General features: G+C 37.3%; 1 protein-coding gene across 1 annotated transcript in view; it reads left to right on the top strand.

Annotated features, from left to right (window-relative positions):
• The window catches only part of JMY (junction mediating and regulatory protein, p53 cofactor), a 68,410-nt gene that overhangs the window by 32,745 nt on the left and 14,360 nt on the right, over positions 1–21,305 (top strand). The window contains exons 3-6 of the mRNA XM_074570704.1: positions 2,705–2,855; positions 5,088–5,257; positions 12,377–12,542; positions 16,479–16,666. Of these exons, the coding sequence (XP_074426805.1) occupies positions 2,705–2,855; positions 5,088–5,257; positions 12,377–12,542; positions 16,479–16,666 (675 nt within the window). The remainder of the gene's footprint in view (positions 1–2,704; positions 2,856–5,087; positions 5,258–12,376; positions 12,543–16,478; positions 16,667–21,305) is intronic.

Below are 21,305 nucleotides of genomic sequence, written 5' to 3'. Positions count from 1 at the left end.
GTGTTGAGGACACCATCTATGATTAGCAGATGAGCTCCTAAGCAGACCAGAGAACTACTTACCATGGACTGGAATAGCCATCCTGATGGAAGAATTCTTTCTTCCATCGGCTTTACCTTGCAACTCAAGCATTCATGCTCGTAGGAGCAGAGTAGGGTTTTTATGCCATTTACTCATATCCTCTCATAGCTGCAGAGGCAAAGCCGCAGGAAGTCCCAGAGTGGGTCCTGTTTCTTTTGAATGGGTTTTGAGGAGGGTGTTTTTTCTTAATGACTGAGATGTGGGTCTGTTGAGAGGAAGAGTGGGATTCTTTCCCCTTCTCAGACAGTTTTTCAAGAAGTTCATGAAAAAATTTATCATTTTTCGTGTTTTGCTCGGCTGTTGTCTTAGTTTGCTCAGCCATTTTTTCCACGGCTGTTCCAGTGAGGAGACGAGAGAGGCTATCTTCATACTGGTGTACCCTGTCTGCTCCACCCCAAACCAGGACAGTTAAGCATGCCGCTGTTGCTGCAGCCTTAAGGCATGATGTTGTCCGTGCACAGCATGGCAGGCTTTGCTGACCTGAACCTCCTGCAGGGGCTGGAGAAGGAATCCCTGCAGAGCCTGATGGAGGTTGCGGTGCACCGGGGATATGCTGCAATTGCTTTTAATCATGTCATTGATTCTGTGATTCTATGTTGGTCCGTTCTTGTTCATGCAACTACTTGGGGACCTCCTTCCAGACAGTAGTCACTTCTGGAGTATGCTGCTTGGTGTCTTTTAGATGTGAACGAGTATATGAACATATGCATAAAGGGGAAGTTACGCAACAGTAACTGTACCGGGTTGAACTGGTCCATCCTCATAAACATTTACAATGTCATCTTCTTCCTTGTTCCCCCAGTTTCTAAAGCTTTACAGGATGGTGACCATCTGCTTATGGCCGCATGTAAATGTGTGTACTTGTATAGGTATTGATGGCTACAGCAAAGGCTTCTTGGGTTTTCTCTGCCTTGCTGTATGAACACCCTCAGTGTGAGTGATGGCATGGCTGAAATACTTGGGATTGCAGTTAATGAAAAGGTGCTTCCTATTTTTGTTACTTGTAAATGCTTGCTTTAGGGAACAAAAATACAATTGCATTATGCTGTCATAAATCTCTTTAGTTTGCACCATGTTTGAATAATGTTTTGGCAGGCAAAGCTTTATGAAGAAATGCTATTTTGAGGCTTCTTACTCTCTTAGAAATGATGCCTAATAAGAATGTTACTCACATTATGCAGTGATCCTATGTCAATTCCAGTATCAAATTACCTCATCTTTACCAAGGATTAGAAAAGGAAGACTTTCAACTGTACTGTTTTTTGGTTTTGTTTTTTTTTTTTATCCTGCTTCTCAAAGGAACTTGCTGTTTCAGAGTTCTTCATAAATGGAAAGCATTAACATCACCAGTCATCATTCACGGTTATACACAGTTTGACATTTATTTGGTCTGTCCACTCATAAGCATTCCCTGTGGGAATCATGGTACATGTGTGCTCCATCGAATTACATGTTACAACCTGTCTAGTTAAATTATTCACTTATCGTTTGTCCACATCTTTATTTTGCCTATTGCCTTTCTGAGGGTTTTGGAAATACATGAGAGGTAGATTAAAATACCTTATTAAACTACTTCGTACATTTTTCAATAAATGAACAATTACTTAGACAACATCTATGTATTTTTACTTGGAAAAAATCATCTCTCTAAGAGATGGGATAAGTCGATATGTGGAGGTAGATCCTGAACAGTCACTTAAAAACCTGTTGTTTGCAGTTCAACTACAGAGTGGAATGGCTCTTTGAGACCAGATTGAAGCTTTGTGAAATCAAGAATAATACTTGAAGCATTAGAAATTCAGGTTAAAATTTCTGGGGACAAATAAGATTATGAGCACTTTTTTGTTTGGGGGTTTTTGTCTATATTAGTGAGGTGTCGTCTTGGCTGATGTAAATGAAAAATATACAAAATTAAGGCTTTGCTGTTGCGGGAGCAGGCTTAAATATTTAATTACTTAACTATGTAGTCTGTTGTCTGTAGGGAGACTACTTAATAACTTTTAAAAAAGCATGTAAAAAATTCTGGTTTGGGGACAGAAAGCTGTATTTTTATTGATTTTAAAAGAAATGCCAAATCTTTTACTGGCTTCAGATTATTGTCACTTCAAAATAAAATTGAATTCATATTGGCAATGAAAAGATATTTGAACTCCCAGTCACTAGGAAAGTATGTTTTTAAGTCCTCTATGACAAAGAAAAACTAAAAATATTGATGATTACTTACCAGTACCCGAACACATATGCTGTTTCCAGCTTCATTCTGACTCAAGACCATTAATTTACTTCAGAATGAAATATTCCAGGCTGGAAGAAAGCCTTGATGAAGCATACGTGTTATCTGAAGGCAATAAGATATTTAAGAACAAGATAGTGACAAATCAAATTTACATTTGATTTTTTTGTGCTTCCAGTAAGAATAGTAATGAAACCGTGGATATACTTTTCCAACAGAAAGGAGCACTTCAGAGAGGTTTTCTTCTGTTAAATAAAAGCCATGGTGATTTGCTGGTAGTTGTCTCTCCTTTTTGTTTTTCTTTCTTTCTTAGCCACCCCGAAACTGGCTGCGTTTGACAAAATAACAACAATTAATTGTCTTGTTAATTATGGACTGATTTTTTTTCAGATCTCGATAGAGAATGACTACCTAGGCCCCAGAAGAATCGAGAGTCTGCAAAAAGAAGATGCTGATTGGCAGCGGAAAGCCCATATGGCTGTGCTTTCTATTCAAGATCTTACAGTTAAATACTTTGAAATCACAGCTAAAACACAGAAAGGTAATTATTTTCTACTGTCCTGTCCATCAAATAAAAGATCTTAAAAAATTTATATAATGTTTACCGTGTTCTGTATTGTATTGTCACTTATTTATTTTTTATCAGTCCTCCATGAGCTGGAGGATCAAATGCAATTCGTCATTCCCATTTGTTTTTTCTTCTTTGTCTATTTGAATCTTTCACTGATAAGACTTTTCAGAACATCCTCAGAAGTGAGCAGAATAGAAATTTTAGGTAAAAGTTTCACAGCCTCTTTCTCAATGCGACTATACTATCTGCAGTGTACATTTGCAAAGGACTTAGGGAGCGTAGAGTCCCTGATGGATTCTGTCACCTGTGCTGGATATGGCAGACCACCATATTAAGTGTTTATTACCTTTCAGTTCATTTCCTGTCTCACCTGCCTTTCAGTAATCTTTTTCATAGCTCTAAGTATTAAGGAACAGCTCAGTTTAACTACTCAGTGAAAGCTGCTCTATTGTTCAGAAATCTTCATGGATACAGCCTTGGCATTTTTACGCTTGAAGAATGTGGCAGTTTTACTGAAGAGCTGGTGCAGTAAAACCAGGTCATACGACTTGCCGTATATATCTGTGCTCTCATCCTTGTACCATTTTAACTTAAATAACCAGTTTATTAGGGCAAACTCACATGAGGATGTGGTTTCATGTCACTTCTTTTAGTTTGAGTGTGGGCTCCTACTGACAGAGTTTATGTCCCACTGTTTACCCTGCCTGACTGTGGGTTCCTGTTTGTTTCTTTGCCTTGGTGATAGTGATTTGTGCAACCAGATGAATGAGCTGTACCATTGGGAGAAAATCTTTTTTAATGGATAGGTTTCGTGTCATCTTCCTGCATGACTGCTAGATCTGCCTCAAAAGAAGCAGTCGCTGCAAAATGATTCCTTTTGGTGACAACCCAAGTTAAGGGTAACATGAAACTCCACCTTATTTCGAAAAAGTGACTAAACCAGTTCAGGCATGTTGGAATGAATTTAATTAGAGGAAATTTTAAATGTATCATATCAGTTTGGTTCCTTTTCTAGTATGGCAAAAGCAGCAAATAAAATACCCTGTTAGTTGATAAAGAACATGTATTTACAGTTACTTTTTGTTTTGTTCACATGCTTTTTTTTATGTACAGCAGTCAGGATTGTGGGAAAAACACTGGGAAATTAAATGCCTGGAGACAGTTTACAACCCTAGACTTTTGTTGTGCAGGTTGCTTGCCTGTTTTGTTATGTTTGGGGCTTTTTTTGTCCTCCTGTTGATCACAGGGTGGTCTTATATAGCAAAATGCTAACAGATGGCAGAGGAAAAAGAAGTGAGAATATAAAGGTATTTTTTACTACCTAACCACAGCATGTAATGTCTTCTGGCACCTGGGGGCTGAACGCTGCCCCTTTGATTGTGTTACTCGCATGGCTTTTGCTTTGCAAAGCTGAGTGTGCAGTATCATGTGATTGTTCTATGTATTAGGAATAGTGAAAATCTCATGTATGTCGGCCCAGATGTTGTCTGGGGCTCTAGAATAGAAAATCTGAATCAGGCAAGGGACTCCTGCTACTCTGAAGTCTTCCTGAAAAGATTCTCATTTGTCTCTCCATATTAAGCTCAGATTATAATTTGTTTAGTTAATTTGAATTAATTTTGTGAGGCAGCCTGCATTTTGAGTTAAAAGATAGATGTTATTTAAATTTAATTCACTATTCTTACAGAATTGCACTTGAGGTCAAGCTGAAATTTTTGGTTTAAATTGTAATTTTTTTTTTCACTCTGCAGATGTCTTTAAACTGATTACTGCACTATAGAAGTTATTAAGGGAAAATGGAGGCATTAGTAGCTAATAATTGGTGCTTTCAGAAATGGGGAAAACTTGGGATGCAGTTTAAGACCACACGGTAGTGTTAATGAGATATTTTTTTAAATCAAGAATTCTGAACCAGTGGTTCAAGTGTTCATGTACTGTATATTCAGAATGGTCCCTCTGTGGATAATAACAATTGGAATTATAATGAGAAAATGATCAACAAATAGCTAATTGCATATTTACTGAATCCTAAGAGTACTTACATCCTGGATTTGAATGTTAGTACTTCGTAGAGTGACTACTCCCTGCTAAGAGAACTTTGTATGTTTTTGCTTACAAATGTTTGCCTTGTCTCTGCTGTGGAATCACTAGTGGTCTGAAAAGTAGACTGGTAAGCTGTTTGCTTTTTCTTCCCTTCTATAGCTGTGTATGATCGAATGCGAGCAGACCAGAAAAAATTTGGTAAGGCAGCATGGGCAGCAGCAGTGGAACGTATGGAAAAACTTCAGTATGCAGTTTCTAAGGAGACTTTGCAGTTGATGCGTGCTAAAGAAATCTGTTTGGAGCAGAAGAAGCATGCGCTGAAAGAGGAGGTAATTTTTCATACTGATACATAGGAAAATAAAACATGCATACAACCCCCAAACCTTAAAGAGTGTTGATGTGCTTTAAAAAAAAACAAACCAAAACACAAAAACCTCCCAGACTTGAAAGTCATTATTTTTCAGCTTTTAGTAATAAACGTCTATATTTAAACTTTTACTACACTCTACCATGTTAGACAAATGGAGTTGCAATGTATGTGTCGTGGTTTTTTCTGCCACTTATGTTTTTCGTTCACTTTTTCCTGGTTAGTCAACCAAGAAGACAGTTTTTACTGTTAATGTTTACAGCTATCCAATGAGATTAATAAAATGAAGAGAAGGGGTAGGACAGAAGCCTGCTGCTATGTAATCTCCACACTTGACCTCTCAGAGGTGTGACCACTTTTTCAGAATAGTTCTGACATTCCAGATGAAAGGTATCTGAACATTAGTAAATATATGAATGACTAGCCTGTTTTACTGCACAGTTTTTATCTGTGCTTATCCTGTTAAGACAGTTGTCCAGAGGGGGTTGTGGTAGCTACAGCTTTCCTGAGGAAGAGTGCATGCATTAAACTCTTTAAATGTCTTAGCAGAAATGTCCCACTTTTATTTGGTTTTATGACACTTTCTCAAAAGCAAAAATGCTATAAATCCTCTTTTAAATTTTTTTATCATATGGGTATTCAGTACGAAGAACTTTCTGTCATACTGATGTTAATTTGCATTCTGTCCAATTGGTTGCTTGTTTTTAGAGCACTTTTGAAATGTTTCAGGAAAATTTGACTAAAGCTGTTATGAAAAGGTTATCCAGAGAACTCACGACTTGAACACCGTATAGATTGGTACGTTTGTAAGCCTGATAGACCATGTGCCTATTTTAGGAGCTTCTGTGCAAGACAGCTTGATCTGCAAGGAAGAGAGTGTACATGCAAGACCCAGAGCACAAAAATAAAGTTTGCTCCATTTCAACACTCTTTATATTTAGAAAACCAAGAGTTGTCTGGAAATGTGGGTTTATCAGGCTATTGCAATCCTTAGCTAAGAGTTGATGAGAGAATCCAGCAGTACTAATTGGAAATATTATATTGAATATGCTCACATATTTAGAGCAGCCACGCATGATCTCTTCCCTAGCACATCTTATTTTTCTCGCACTGGAGACCTTCCATGAATTTTGTTGAATGAGATCTCAATCTGGTAAATGAGTTTGGATGTGCAAAAGCGTTAGGGGCTGCATAGGAAAAGGAGAGATTCGTTGCACTATACAGGGGGTTGAAGGACTCCAAACTGAGAGTTTGGGGCTTTTGGGGAGGGAGAAATGAGGAACATCTGATGGGTGTGCATGGGCTTAGTGCTTTGGGCTGGTGTATTACAAAGTACAGAGAGCTCTGGGTCAAAACATGGTAATGGGGAGGTATGAGAACCAGCTTCCGTTCTGAAATATCTCTTCTTGCTTTGAGAATGTAAAAGCCCTAAGTATGCAAAGTTGGATGTGACAAAAGTGAGTGGGAATCTCATATTTGAAAAGGGTTGCAGTCTTATCATAAGGAAAATATTTGGTGATTACATTAGTTGGTGTATTTGGAAGAGATGACAGTAGAAGAAGAAAACAACAATAAAAAAATGAAAAGGTGATACATTTTCTCCTTTAAGCTTAAGTGAAGACCTTGCTGCTGTGCTTGGATATATAAATTTACTCTCTCTGAGTAGGAAAAGGAGACACAGGGGAAATACTTGTACTTGTTTCTCTTGCTCTTAATTCCCTCTTCTCCAAATCTAAACCAACCTTGCTGATTTGATTTTTAAGAGGGATGGTAAAAATGTCCTTGTTTGTGTAATTTTCATTTAGTTTTAATCAAGCACTTTTTTGTTTCCTAAAATGTGTTCACACTGTAAATATCTAAAAAACTACTACATTTTCCAAATTATGATATGAAAATCACCTGGTTAGGTGCTTAGGCTAGTTATAAATTTCCTGTATTTGACAGCTAAAAATGTTAGGCTACAACTAGCTGTATTACAAAATAATAATAATAAAAAAAAAACTCTACACATTGAGTTACATATTGAGCTTTTTTATTTTCCTGATTTGTACCTCTTAAGTTCCATCTGTTATTCTGAATTTTGTTGGAGGAGAATGATGAAAACTTTCCTCTTGAGGTAGACTAGAGTCTGCTTTTGTGGACTGGTTGCCAAGTCTTGTCCTCGTAACAGTAAACAGAAACATTAAATCAGGGTGAGAATCCTTTGTAATTCTCTAACTATTTAAAATAGTTTGGACAAATGGAACTGAGTGACTGGAGACATAAATTCCAACAAGTCCCATCTTGCATATATATGATTCAGTAACTAGTCTGCTCTATTTTTCCTTTTAGAAGCGTACAGTTCAGTTCTAAAGATACAGTTCAAAAACTATTTTTAATTTACATGATAGATTTTCTGTCATGTCTTCATAAACAAGATCATACTCCAATGAAGTACTGCTTAGGTTTTTAAATATTTTTTTCATGGTTTCGTAATTCTAAGGGTACTTTCTTTCTTGTACATTGAGCCTGAATCAACGATATTTTTGATTACAGTGCCTTTGAGTATTTAAGCATATCTTGCATTCCATGACTCATTTTACTTTTGCCTGAGATGGATGCGTTGGCAAAAATTCTATTCAAGAATGCATCAATAGCTATTTCTGGAAAATTAATCATATTTCTGTAAGAAATGGACAGTGGTTTTCATACAGATACAACATTATACTTTTCAGAAAAGTATATTTCACCTTGGTAGCTTTCATTGTATCTTTTGCGAACTTTTTCTTTCTCTGACAACTCTTTGGAAAGGCTAAGTAAGAAGCTAAAATTGTGAAATCTTTGAAGATTTAAACTTATTTGAATTATTATTTTTAATAACAGATTAGGAATGCTTTTGCCTTCTTCACTTTCAGTGTTTAAATTGGCAAACTAAAATTTGTTGTAAAAATGTCGATTTTATTTTTTCTTTAATATTACATGAAATATTTGTGTAATATTCACTAGTTCAATCAAAAATTCAAAAATACTTTGAAATAAAAACTATTTTAAGTGGTCACTGTGTTTAAAGAAAATAGAAAACAGAAAGCTCTAAGTACCTCAGGTGAAGTTATGGGTGCATTCTATACACAGAACTTGGAGTCATAGTTAGGCTTTTAATAATGCAGTGAGACATTATTAGAAAATTTCTCATTAACATGATAACCTACTTTGTACTTAATAGTTAACAAAATCCCACGTAAGTTGTTTTGGAATAACATTATTAGAACATAATTTATTTTCATGCCTCTTTTTTTTCCCAGAGTATGACTGGGTAAAGAGTATTAAAGAGGGCAAATCCTAGCATTTGAACAGACTTTTTTGTTTGAAGGATTTTGTGCATCACTGATACTTAGTCCCCATTTGCCAAGAGAAAGAAAGAGGTCAGGTATTTATGGTCACTTAAAACAGACTCACAGAAGTGAGTCACTTCACAGAAAATCCAAACTGAAATACCTTATTTGGCAAACCATTTAGCTACTGTTTTCTAGGCATAGAAGATAAAAAGAGGATATTCCTTTAAAAACACTAAAATGCTAGTGAAACTAATTTTTCAGAGTTTAAGACAGAAAGAGTGATAAATCAGAACAAACCCCAGATCTTATTGTTTATAAGAAAACAGTTGGTGTTCAGCATGTTTTCTATGGATTTTGAACATTTAGTCTTGGAAAAGAAAAAGTTTCTAAAACCAGTGGTGCATCCCTTTCAAGGGGAAAAGGTGCTTCTTCTAGTGTCTAAATTTTTTCTGATTGCCCGGGATACTAATTATAAGTGATCATCTCAAGCTCATTTTTTTTAATAATATTGTATCCTGTAGTATCATGACCTAACTATAATTGACTCCTGATACTTGATTGGTTGGAGGAGTACTTTTGTTCTACAAGTTGCTAGGTATGAATTAGAACCTGCCTTTTATCAGTGGTTGGAGTGTTCCATGTCTCCCTTATAATCATTTAGAAATACTTTAAAATGCCTTTCTCTTGGTTTTGAGTATGAGCTTCCACATTCACACTTAAAGACCTGAGGTTTTTTCTGAATTTTACTCCTTTCTTCTGAGATTTCTCGGACAGCACCAGTGATGAATTGAAATGAATACTTGAACTAGAGAACAGTCCGGATTCACTGTATTCTGACACTGTATTCTATTTGAACAGTAAGAGATTACTTAAAAGACTGGATAATAGGAAATGTAATAATAGCTATTAATATGAATTGCTAGGGGAAAAGTAATACAATTTTTTACCATGAACTGCAGGTTAGTTACTACTTTAAATGACAGGAGATGACAATGACTGTGGTCTTATAACCTAGTAGCAACGCAATTGAGCCATCAGTGCAACAGGGTGGTAGCAACAGATGCTTTTGGGTCTGTCAAATCAAGTATTTTCAGCAAAGGGAGAAGTGTTAGTGTCACTGCATGTGGACTTGTGAAATTTCATCTACACCTTTCTTCCATGTGTTTCTGATCACCCAAGAAAGATTAGTTCTAACTGGAACAGTTACAGGGAGGTCTACCACAATGATGCCAGGAATAGCGAGTCTGTGTTACAGGAGGAGGTAGAGTTGTTTTGGCAAATAAAATAAAGGCTGAGATGATACAAAATTGCTCTCCACAAAAATATTAATGTGAATGAATATTAGCGACGAGCAACGCGTGTTGCTGTTCAGAACTGGTGCAAGAACAAACGGTGTTATCTGATTACGAATATACTGGAAATAAGGAAGAAGTTTCCTGGCAGTTAAGAAGGAGTATCTGGAACAGACTTCCAGCGGGAGTAACAAACAGTGAGTTTTGTGGAAGCTTTTTGGTTTGTTTTTGTTGTTACAGAAGCAGAATAAGAACAACAATAACAACATGGAAATTATTTTTAAGAACTCAGATTATGAAAGCAGTTCATTTTATGTTTATCGAAAGCATTCCATGGTGGTGGAAGGCTGGATTTGATGGCACTCACATCTGTATTCTGTGTTTGACTATTTTTCTGTTAAATTTTGTTATCTATCCCTTTAGTATGTGTGTTCATAGTTCTTGTCAGAGCCTTTCTGTTTTAACTGTTATATCTTTATTACCAATGTGTGGGTTTACAGATGATACATTTCTGCCCTGGAGCTAATAAGAAACCCAAGTTCCTGCTTCAGTTCTTCACTTAGTATGAATGAGCTGTATAAAGACTGTAAGGGCCGGAGAGATTAAATTAAATGTCTTGCTTGAGTTAACGCAAGAAGCTGTGGCATAGGAGGAAACTGAACACTGATCTCCTCAGTTCGAATTCTTTGTCCAACTGCAAGATGTTTCTTTCTGGTAACATCCTCATGTTAAAGTGCTCTGTGTTTGTTTCACCATATTGATCAGCCTTGAGACCTACCAAGGATGCAGCAAACTAATTGTACAGATTAGATAGCAATTTGTATCATTAAGAATTGAACCACTCTTAAATTTTTAACAAAAATGCTGAAATTTTCCCATGAGTGAGGATATTGTTTTGAATTATCACACACATATAGCATCTCACGTAAAGTTTTAACATAAGTGGTTGAAATTAAAGGTCCCCATTTTTCTTTTTCATGAGGGGCTATTGTGTAGATAGCATATCTGCCTGAGAACCACATGACAATATTAATTTCCCATTGCTGTTGCACCTGAAAACTGAATATAGTTGTATTGTACCCTTAAAAAGACCAGGTAGCTGGCACCATCTCTCATGTATGCTTGTAGGGCTAAGAACCCAGTTGTCAGACAGGTCCTTTATCAGGCAGACACCATTGCAGCTGAATGAAATACTGAGCTGCTATAACTTGATTACCTGATACTTTTGAAGATGGCCTATTTATGTCTCTAAGCAGTCTTCATACAGAGTCTGTGGACTTAAATTAGGGAAAGTCTTTTTGTAAAGAAAAAAAAAGTGTAAGTTTGAATGAATTTCACAGTTTAATGACAAAGCAAAAGTTCTTAGTTGTGGTAGAGGTTTGAATGAGACTGCCTTAATTTGGGGGGGAATCCCCTCCCTCCCCCAACAAACAAACTAAACCAAAAATCCTCCACCTCATTTTGTTGCTGTGGTATATTTTTTTTACAATGAGAAAATCCTTTGAAAATGCCGAAACCCAGGATACCCTGCCTGACCAGTAAACATTATACCTCTTATGGAAAAACTGAAATGTTCGAGAGAATCAGTCTGTCTGTCTTGAAAACTAGCCTCTAATTCACTCCAAGAAAACTAGCTTCTAATTCACTCCAAATATGCCATCATTATGTCATTTACTGTTCTGGTCACAATTATCAATTTAATATGGAGTCAGAGTAATATCTTGTTACACCATTCCATCTTGGTGTCATATTGGACTGAAACACAAATTATACATCATTGATTGTAAGATTTATGATATTCACTTGAGGACTTATTGAGCCTTTCATGCTAATAGTTGACATACAAAAAATGCATTCAGTAAATATACAGTATAGTAGCAGAAATTTTTAAAACAGATGTTACAAGAATTGCTTCACAGGTCTCCAGTCTATCAATCTTACATAGAAAGCAGCGTAATATAGAGAATTGTTTCTTTAGTGTTTAATTGAGCTACAAAATCCATGTCAATGAGTAATAATGCGGGTGATAAAAGCACACATGCTATAAAAAAAGGGATAGGACAAATTTATGGAGTAAAATCTAGTAAGTCTATTTTGTATAAAAGGCAGCACTGGGACTTAAGCTGTGCTGCAAGCTGTGCTAGAGGCTGGTGAAAAATTTTAGGGAGGTATCACTGCACTGCCTACTATATTTCATCTTCCTGGGTATTTGTGGTTAACCTTTGTCTAAAACAGGGTGTTGAGTAACATAGGTCTTTGGTTTAATTCAGTACAGATATCTTTCTGGTTTAGTATAATTATGTTTAGACATACCTATCTTCTCCTCTTGATGTGTTCAATATTAACACATTACACTTAGTGTACCTGACTGTATCTAGCTGTAATAGTGAAGTCTGTGGTTTTGTTCTTATTATCGTGGAGTCATGTGGGGTTTTGTTTTTGTTTTTTCTCTTTTTTTTTTCTCTTTCCACTTAGATGCAGAGCCTGAAAGGTGGTACAGAAGCCATAGCCCATTTGGACCAGTTAGAAGCTGATTATTATGATCTACAGCTTCAATTATATGAAGTGCAGTTTGAAATCTTGAAATGTGAAGAGCTGCTGCTGACTGCACAACTTGAAAGCATCAGAAGACTGATGTCAGGTGCTTTATGCATTTTAATTAAGACATAATCTGTAAAAGATAATTCTCTTCTAAGAGCCTAGTAACGCCTGTGGGAATGAAATGAGAACAGATTCTTTACCATGAGAAGAACTGGATCTTCTAACATAAGTACTGTTAAATGAAAATTTACACCTGTTCATAAGGCATATAAATATACATGCAGAAGTTTTGGTCTAGTTCTCGTTGCCTGTGTTTGGAAATAAGCATATAAGATACTATGTAAGTTTTGTAAAACTAAGTTCAGGGAGAAGGAAATACCTTAATTATTGGACTTGTCTCATTAAAAATTTGCATTGGTTATCATTCATTTCTTTGAAGTGATTGGTTTCAAAAGGTATTCCTGCAAGTCAGAGTGCTTCAACTAGACTTTGAAGCTTGTTGTATTGCCTTCTGACTAATTTAGAGCAGTGATGAAGACCGTATGTTTCCAGAACCTGCTATACTTTGTGTAGTTGCAAACTATGGAAATGACACAGGTAAATCATACAGCGTTTTTGGATCTGGTTCTGTCCTTTGGACCTTTCTATAGTTAATGCTTTTATTCACACAAGCTCTGTTTTATTGTTTAGTGCATAGGGCTTGCATAGGAAATCTTGTTACAGATAGTAAGGTCACTTAAGAGAGATCTGAAGCTGGATTGTATTGTGAGTTGCTCGTGGAAAAATAGAAAACATAGGTCTCACGGATTCTTGCTGTTACGTTAATCTCCTTTTAGGCTTGGGATGGCAACAACTGTAACTGCATGTATGGAAGACGAGGATTGAAAACTCTGTAAATGACTTGAAGAAATGTGGCAGCTTTGACTGGGTGCCTCTGTGGAGAGCTAGTTAGTGCTTTAGAGAGAGGTAGCTTTTGTACTTGAGAAACTAGATGTTTAATTTTGGTACTGAAGACATGGTATGGTTTGCTTACCTATGAACCAAAGGAGGTTCATAGGGTGGCTTGAACGGGAGGCTGAGAAGGAATGTGTATCAAAATACTTTCTCTTTGATATAGCGATGGTAAAACCTCAGGGCCCACAGAGATTAAGCCTGCTGTTACAACAAAGGTTATTACGGCTTGTCACTAATGTTTTCTCCAGAAATCTGAAAAAAAAACCCAAAAAAACCCAAAACCCCAACCTCGCAACCTGACCCAAAATAAAACAAAAACCCCAGTCAGCTAACCAACCAACCCTCTCCTTCACCAATGGCAGCAAAGGAGTTCACTGTTCTGGCTTTCTTTGCTGTTTTAAATCTGTGTCATTTTTTGTTTTTTTTTCCTCTGTTAAAGACTTCTGTCTACGTTAGAAGGAATTACTGTTTTTTAACAACACTCAGTTAATATCCCATCCGACAGAAAATGAAAAATATAGTTCTTAACGTGTGGGAATTTTGTTCAAAGGATGATGTTACCTCTTCGGACTTTACTTAGGTGGATAAAACAATTAATGTGAAGAATGTGACCCGGAAGTGGCTGCATCTCTCCAAGACTGTTAAGCACCTAATCTGAATGAAAGCATGTAAAACATTTAGTAGTCTTTTAATATGTGTTGTTTCCTATGCAGTCAGAGAGAAAAGAATGGTCTGTTGCATCTTCTGTTAGGCTTCCCTTTTAAACTGTACTTAATCAGTAAAGTAATAGCCTTTTAATTGTGCACATCTGTATGATTTGAAGTACATGTGTCTAACTGATGTGTAGAGGCTGTTGCTATTCTTTACTCTTTGACTGTATTGGCTGTGCAGGGGTCTTTCAGAGAGTTTTGGATTCTGTTTTGATTTGAGGGACATCTGCAGCACTGCTAATGAAGTCCCAACAGAATTTTTTGAGAGCGTGGTTTGATTTGACTGCCAGTTGTTTGTTTTGATTTGATTTGGTTGTAAGACGGAAGAAAAACATTTTCTTTTGCAAATTTGGCTCATTGGATCTGAAAAGTATCGAATGATAATAGATTGTCATATTATAAATAACAGTAGTAGGTTTTTACTGTCATTAACCGAATACCTGAATATTTGGTTCAAATACTGAACTTCAATACTGAAGTTCACAAACTGTGACTTTTATTAGGTTACAATTTTAAAGGGTATTTCCTATCTGTACAAACTATTTGTACATCGTTGTAAGATGGTTTTGTGGTGGATGCATTGCAAGTCAACAGAGAATGTGATGGTGGGTTCCTGCTTTGGTTGGAGGGTAGGTTGAGTGAGTGAAAATGCTGTGGATTGTATCTACAAATGAATAATTCTGAACGTTTTATTGTAAGTGGCTGAGTTGTTAGAATCTTAAGTACTTACCAAATTTATAGATATTTCAAAAACTCAAAAGCTGTTTGTAGAAAAGTCTTGGAATGTTTGATGGAGGTTGCAATAGAGTTGCCAAGGTTGGTTGTTTGTTTTTTTTTTCCAAACAGTAAAACATAATTTAACATTGTGTTTTAGAACTAGTAGATTTGACTCGTTTGCAGCTGAGCTATTGGGGTTTGACTTGTAAATTCCTGCTTTTAACTCTACATGAAAGTGTTCTAATACAAAATTTGGGTGTAAATTCTCCCATGGCATGTGAGTGCATAGACAAATACAATTGTTGTTAGCCATGAGTCTTATTTTTACTCATTTACTCATTGATGTCTCAGAGCAGTTTCTAGTGACTTTGCAGTTTTACATATGGATGCAACTTTGCAACTTTGTGTGTGTGTTTTGTTGGTGGTTTGTTTTTCTTTTTTTTTTTTTTTTAACTGAGCACTGATGTAAAAAATCTAGTAGGTCTGGGGTGTTTATTGGTTTTCATGTTAAGGTTACTTTAGTGCTGTGCTTTCTTCTCTGGTCCTGTCATGTCTTCTGCTAAGCTGAAATTAGCATGGCAGTCAGAATTTTGATTGCAGCAGAGACTGTACACACAAACAACATGAAGTAATGACAGCTTTTAAAATGCACAATGTACTGAAGAAAACCCTGCCTCTCTCCCCAAATAATCTAGTAGCAGAAGTAGGAGGTCTTGCTGAAAGTAGCTGGTGAAGTTGACAAGGTTTGGTAGTGCTGCAGAGACACTTGACAGTCATTCCAGCTGTATCTGCTTGTTTCAGCCAGCAGTAATGCATATCCCTCTTGGTGTATCACAAAAATATACTACTTGCTAGGCCAGTGAAGTAAGGAAAAAGAGGCCTTTGCTGCTTCTTCATCCCCACATTCTGCAAGGATTTATAATCATCACTCTTTCCTTCCTGGCAAGAGATGATAGGGCAGCATTCAGAGATGAGCTCAATGTTATGCCGAATTCTTCACTCGGGAGGCTAAAAATCATGAGTGTTGATAAAAGTATTAGTAATGACGTCCTTTCAGGCCTGTAATGCTTTGAAGAATTGCCTTGAAGTTACCCTCCCTCTGCTGCCTCTGAGCAGAAGCAGTGCCTGGGAGGTCAAAAACCTCCAAAGGGAGGATTTTTGGTGTTTTGTTGTGTTATTCCCCTTCATGAAATTAATAGTCAGTTGTGGTATAAGAATCTCGTGCCAAAGACTTCAGAAAGAGTCCGTATATCCTGACGTTTGTAGAAGAGACCAGAGGATATTATTGCACATCGTGGGTCCCTTGCATTAGTTAAGATACCCAAAGACGTGAGTGGACGTTGTGATGAAGTTAGCCTACAGACACAGACGTACATTTACAGATTAATTTGTTTTTTAATGTTCTGAGCTTATCTGAATACCTGGCTGTGCTTCATTGCTATTGATTTCTGTTCCTCATATAGATTTTAGAGCCCTCAGTGCTTTGCTACATGGTGCTTTTCCTCTGACCTTTTGATAGTCCTCTGAAAGGACTATGGCATTCTTCTATCTTAAACCTTGCAACTCAGTGGGAGGGTTGTTGTTGAACAAAACAAAATGTTGATCAGATACAAACTATTGATTTGACTTTTTCATTGCTGACATTTTTAAAACAGAGAAGAGAGATGAAGTGGTATATTATGACACTTTCGAAAGTATGGAAGCTATGCTTGAAAAAGAGGATATGACAACATCTATACACTTGCAAAAAGAGGAGCTGCAAAAGTTGCAACAAAAAATCCGCCAGCTGGAAGCAAGGCGTGGACGTATTTCAGCCAAGAAAGCCTACCTCAGAAATAAGAAGGTATTATTAAATTGCAAATTTCTAGCATAACTAGCAAATTTAATAAAACTTCAAAAGGTTTAATTTCAGATACAACTGCCAAGTCTTCCAGAATTTTTGTGGGTTATATTTACTAGTTACTAAAAGTTGTTCTGCAGATTACCAAATACAATAGCATGTATTATTAAATTAATATATTTAAGATATAGTTTAGCTTTAAAGGAACTTTTAATTACTTTGAAGTCAACAAATAAACTTGTTTCTATTAACTAATCAGAATACTTTCATGTGGAAAGTACATGCCAGAATGCATGTTTTTACAGAGAGTAGTGTTATATATATTTGTAGAAGACAATTCTCAAGGGTGCTTTCCACTGAGGAATTCTATTTTCATTCTCTTACCTGGTGCTTTTCAACTTATGTCATGTGTCATTGATACTCTGTATTCAACAGATATATATGAAGTCCAGTATATATTCTTAATTTGTAAAACTAGGTGTGCTGTTTTGGGCCACTTGCCTATTTCATGTGTTACATGATTGTAACGTGTTGTGCAGAAAATTGTTTTAATATAGCTAATGTTTTGAAATTGTGTATCAAGTGGATGTAAATATGTTCATTCCCTTTTTCCAGAATGACTTGTTTATTGTTCCGTTGCAGTTTGCGGTTACATCAGTATGCATTATTAATGACTGAGATACCTCAGAAGAGAGCAGATAAAAGTTTTGAGAGAGCGTTGTAATAATTATAAAATAGGTTTCCACCCCATACTATATACTCTAAGGCTATGCAGAAGTCTCAGTTGAGACCTCATTCTAGATTGGGTTCAGGGGTTGGTGCGGTTGCATGTTCCCAGCCATGTCCCTTGATGTGAGAGATAACTCCTTTATATAAAGAGTTCTAGTAGATTGAGGGTAGAAGCCTTCAGGTCTTGCCTCCTCTTCACAACTAATATATCTATTTCTGTACCTGAATCTGAAGCATAACAGAGCAAGCAAGAGAGCAGTAGTTTTGTAGATACATTTTATATTTTGGCTTTTTTTTATATTTCTTCAATCACTGTCCTGTCTCAGATAAACACAATATAGAGAAGACTGCAAATAAATTATGATTAAAGAAGTTAATGGGGAGCCAGCCAGTTATGGGAAGTAGTTAGTTCAGAGTCATTGAGTTTGTTTTAGGTGAGTTTGTAAAAAGAAAACATATCAAGAAACTGGGATTTTTAGTACTTTAAGGAATAGATCCAATCTGTCATGTTATGCTAATTAATATAGACTACATTATAGTAGTTAATGCTGTTTCCTTCTGAATATGAAAAGACTCTGCTGGCATCTTGCAGTAGACAAACCTGTTTAAAAGTGATGGCCTGGTTGCTGTTCCTTACTTAACTTACAGGAGTTAACAAGTCAAGAAGCAACCCTAAAGCAGGAGTAGAGATTTTTTAGCATGCCTTCTTTATCTATATAATGAACTAGTTGCCTTCAATTGGCTTATTTGTTTCGAAGGTATGCTATGATAAAATACCTTTGTTTAAGCTGAAGGAATTAGTTCCAGGCTGTAACACTAGTGGCAGTATGCCTACTTGTGCACTGAGGCACGATGCAGAGTTGTCCTGGTACTGTTGCTCATCTGGGTCTGTGTACAGGAGTAGTGTAGTCATGTCTGCTCAACATTGTGCTGGAGGAATGTGACTGTACTGCTTCAGGACCTGAGGTAATGACTCCATGTGGAACGTCACTGCTGGACATCACAGCATGGACATCACAGCGCTCTCAGAACTGGTACCAGCTCTCTGCTAATTTCATTGCCCAGTGTAGCATTATCTGCCATTGAGTGCTGCAGTGAGATGCTTAGCTTCCAGCTTCTAAAGAAATCACAGAGTAGAATAACACGTTTTTAAACTTGCAGGGTGAAATCCTACATTTTTATTTGAGCAAAAGGATAAGCAGAATCAGTTGTTGTGTGCCATTTTGTGGCATCGGGCAGTAAAGAACATAGCCATTGTGATGGATGTTTATGTTAGAGGTATTTTCTGTAGCTGCCCTCATTACTGACGAATAACGCAGAACTCTGTTAAGCTTACTAGTAATTACCTGAAAATCAAGACTTGTGGCTTTGATTCAAAAATAAAGAAGCTTTGTGTCCTGAGTGACCATTCTAGCAATACTGCAAAACAATGTTAATGAACACTGTTTATGGTGCCTGGTGTGTGAGTAGTTGTACTTTACAAAACTGTGAGGAAGAAAGGGTTCTTGCTCTCAAGAGTTTAAGTTAACCATGCAGAACAAAGATACAGATGGGATGCAGAAGCAGACTAGATGGTGAGAATGAGGGCAGTGATGATTGCGTACTAAGTGGAGAAAAGAATGAGTTTTTCAGGGTGCATTTGGAAAGTACATACTATGTGGTAAATCTCTTTCTCAAAGTCTGTCTGTCTCGCTCAATTAAGAAACATTTATTGTTGAACTGAGATGAGAGGCTACTTAATGCTTTTCAGATTGTGTTCCTGACCATGCTTGTTTCAGCAAAGTATCTCAAAGCAGAACTGTAAACAAGTGTTCTGGTTTGGATTGGGTTGATGAGATTTTGGTGTTTTGTTTTTGTCTTTTTCTATTTTTTTTTTAACCTTGTCGGTTCTGTAGTTGAAAACAAAAAGCAAGCTGTGCATTAAGTGGTGTATATCACAGTCTTGTGATACATAGAATCATAGAATCACGGGGTTGGAAGGGACTTCTGGAGATCATCTAGTCCAACCCCCTGCCAGAGCAGGGTCACCTCGAGCAGGTTGCACAGGAACGCGTCCAGGCGGGTTCTGAATGTCTCCAGAGACGGAGACTCCACCACCTCTCTGGGCAGCCTGTTCCAGTGCTCTGCCACCCTCAGGGTAAAGAAGTTCCTCTTCATGTTTAGGTGGAACTTCCTATGCTCATGTTTGTGCCCATTACCTCTTGTCCTGCTGCTGAGCACCACTGAAAAGAGCCTGGCCCCATCCTCCTGACACCCACCCTTTAAGTGTTTATAAGCATTGATAAGGTCCCCCCTCAGTCACCTCTTTTCCAGACAAAAAAGACCCAAGTCCCTCAGCCTTTCTTCATAAGAGAGGTGTTCCAGTCCCCTAATAATCTTTGTAGCCCTTTGCTGCACCCTCCCCAGCAGTTCCCTGTCCTTCTTGAACCGGGGAGCCCACAGCTGGACGCAGTACTCCAGGTGCGGCCTCACCAGGGCAGAGTAGAGGGGAAGGATGACCTCCCTCGACCTGCTGGCCACACTCTTCTTGATGCACCCCAGGATGCCATTGGCCTTCTTGACCACAAGGGCCCCTTGCTGGCTCATGGTCATCCTGTTGTCCACCAGGACTCCCAGGTCTCTTTCAGCTGAGCTGCTCTCCAGCAGGTCAGCTCCCAACCTGTACTGGTCCATGGGGTTATTCCTCCCCAGGTGCAGCACCCTACACTTGCCCTTGTTGAATTTCATAAGGTTCCTCTCTGCCCAATCTCCAATCTGTCCAGGTCTCTCTCTGTGTGGCGGCACAGCCTTCTGGTGTGTCAGCCATCCCTCCCAGCTTTGTGTCACCAGCAAACTTGCTGAGGGTGCACTCTATCCCTTCATCCAGGTCATTGATGGATATATTGAAGAGGACTGGACCCAGTACTGACCCCTGGGGAACACCAGTTATTACCATCTTTGTTCATTATAAGGTTTTTGGCAACTGAAGATTCCCTTAGAAGAATGCCTCCTTTCTAGCAGCAGATATGATTAAGAAAACAATAGGAAATGATTCTCTATTATCAGTTTTTATTTTTTGGAGGAAGTCATTTCATCATCCGGGTGTTTGAAAATCTTTTACATTTAGGAAGTAACACAGTGAAAGGGAATCAGTTACTCTACACATGTAGAATAAGACTGTATGTAATATAAATATAAACTTCTGTAACTATAGTCTCTTTTCATTTTATTTTTCAGAAATTCCTTCCCTCTTTTGGCAGTTGATGCCTTTATTTTTTAATGATGTTGTCAAATATTTATACCAAACCTTTATTTAGAAAGTTTTGCTAAAGGTGTGTTAGAAACCTTCATCAGTTGTAATTCTGAATAACTGAGCTAGCATTTTTTAAATCCACGGTTTCAGTGAGGTTGATGTTCTTTCACTGTATGTACTACCATGATTATAAACTCTTTATTCTCATATTTTCTATACAAACCTATTTGCATTTCTTAGGCAATCATTTCTTGGTGTTTCTTTTTGTAGATGGCAGTGAGTTAGTTATACAAAAACAAGATTTTAATAGCGGTCTTACTATTTTTATTCTGGAAAGCTAGTTATGGATTTTTCATGCAGATTTTGCTATTGTTATCCCAGTCTACCCCCTGCTGGCTGCACAGAGGTATTAATTAGGTTATCATATGGAACAAGCCGCTGTTTTATTAGGGAGCTAGATTAATAGCAAAGAGTCAAGGTTAAAAAGATGGTGTAGAAGGCATTTAGAAAAAATATCTTTCAAAAAACAGAATTGTGAAGAAATGGAATTATTTTACACCCAGGAAGAGTATTCTTTATCATGAGCGGACTGGGAGAAGCACCTGGTAGGTGAAGCAGTTTGGGGTGTGTTCGTAACATGTGTTTTGATCTTAGGAACCTTCCTCAAATGCTGCTGTGTCC

This window comes from Larus michahellis, chromosome Z, assembly GCF_964199755.1.
Source record: "Larus michahellis chromosome Z, bLarMic1.1, whole genome shotgun sequence".
NCBI classification, from domain to species: Eukaryota; Metazoa; Chordata; class Aves; order Charadriiformes; family Laridae; genus Larus; species Larus michahellis.
Note: the sequence above shows the minus strand (reverse complement) of the source record. Positions and strands in the feature narration are given on the sequence as shown.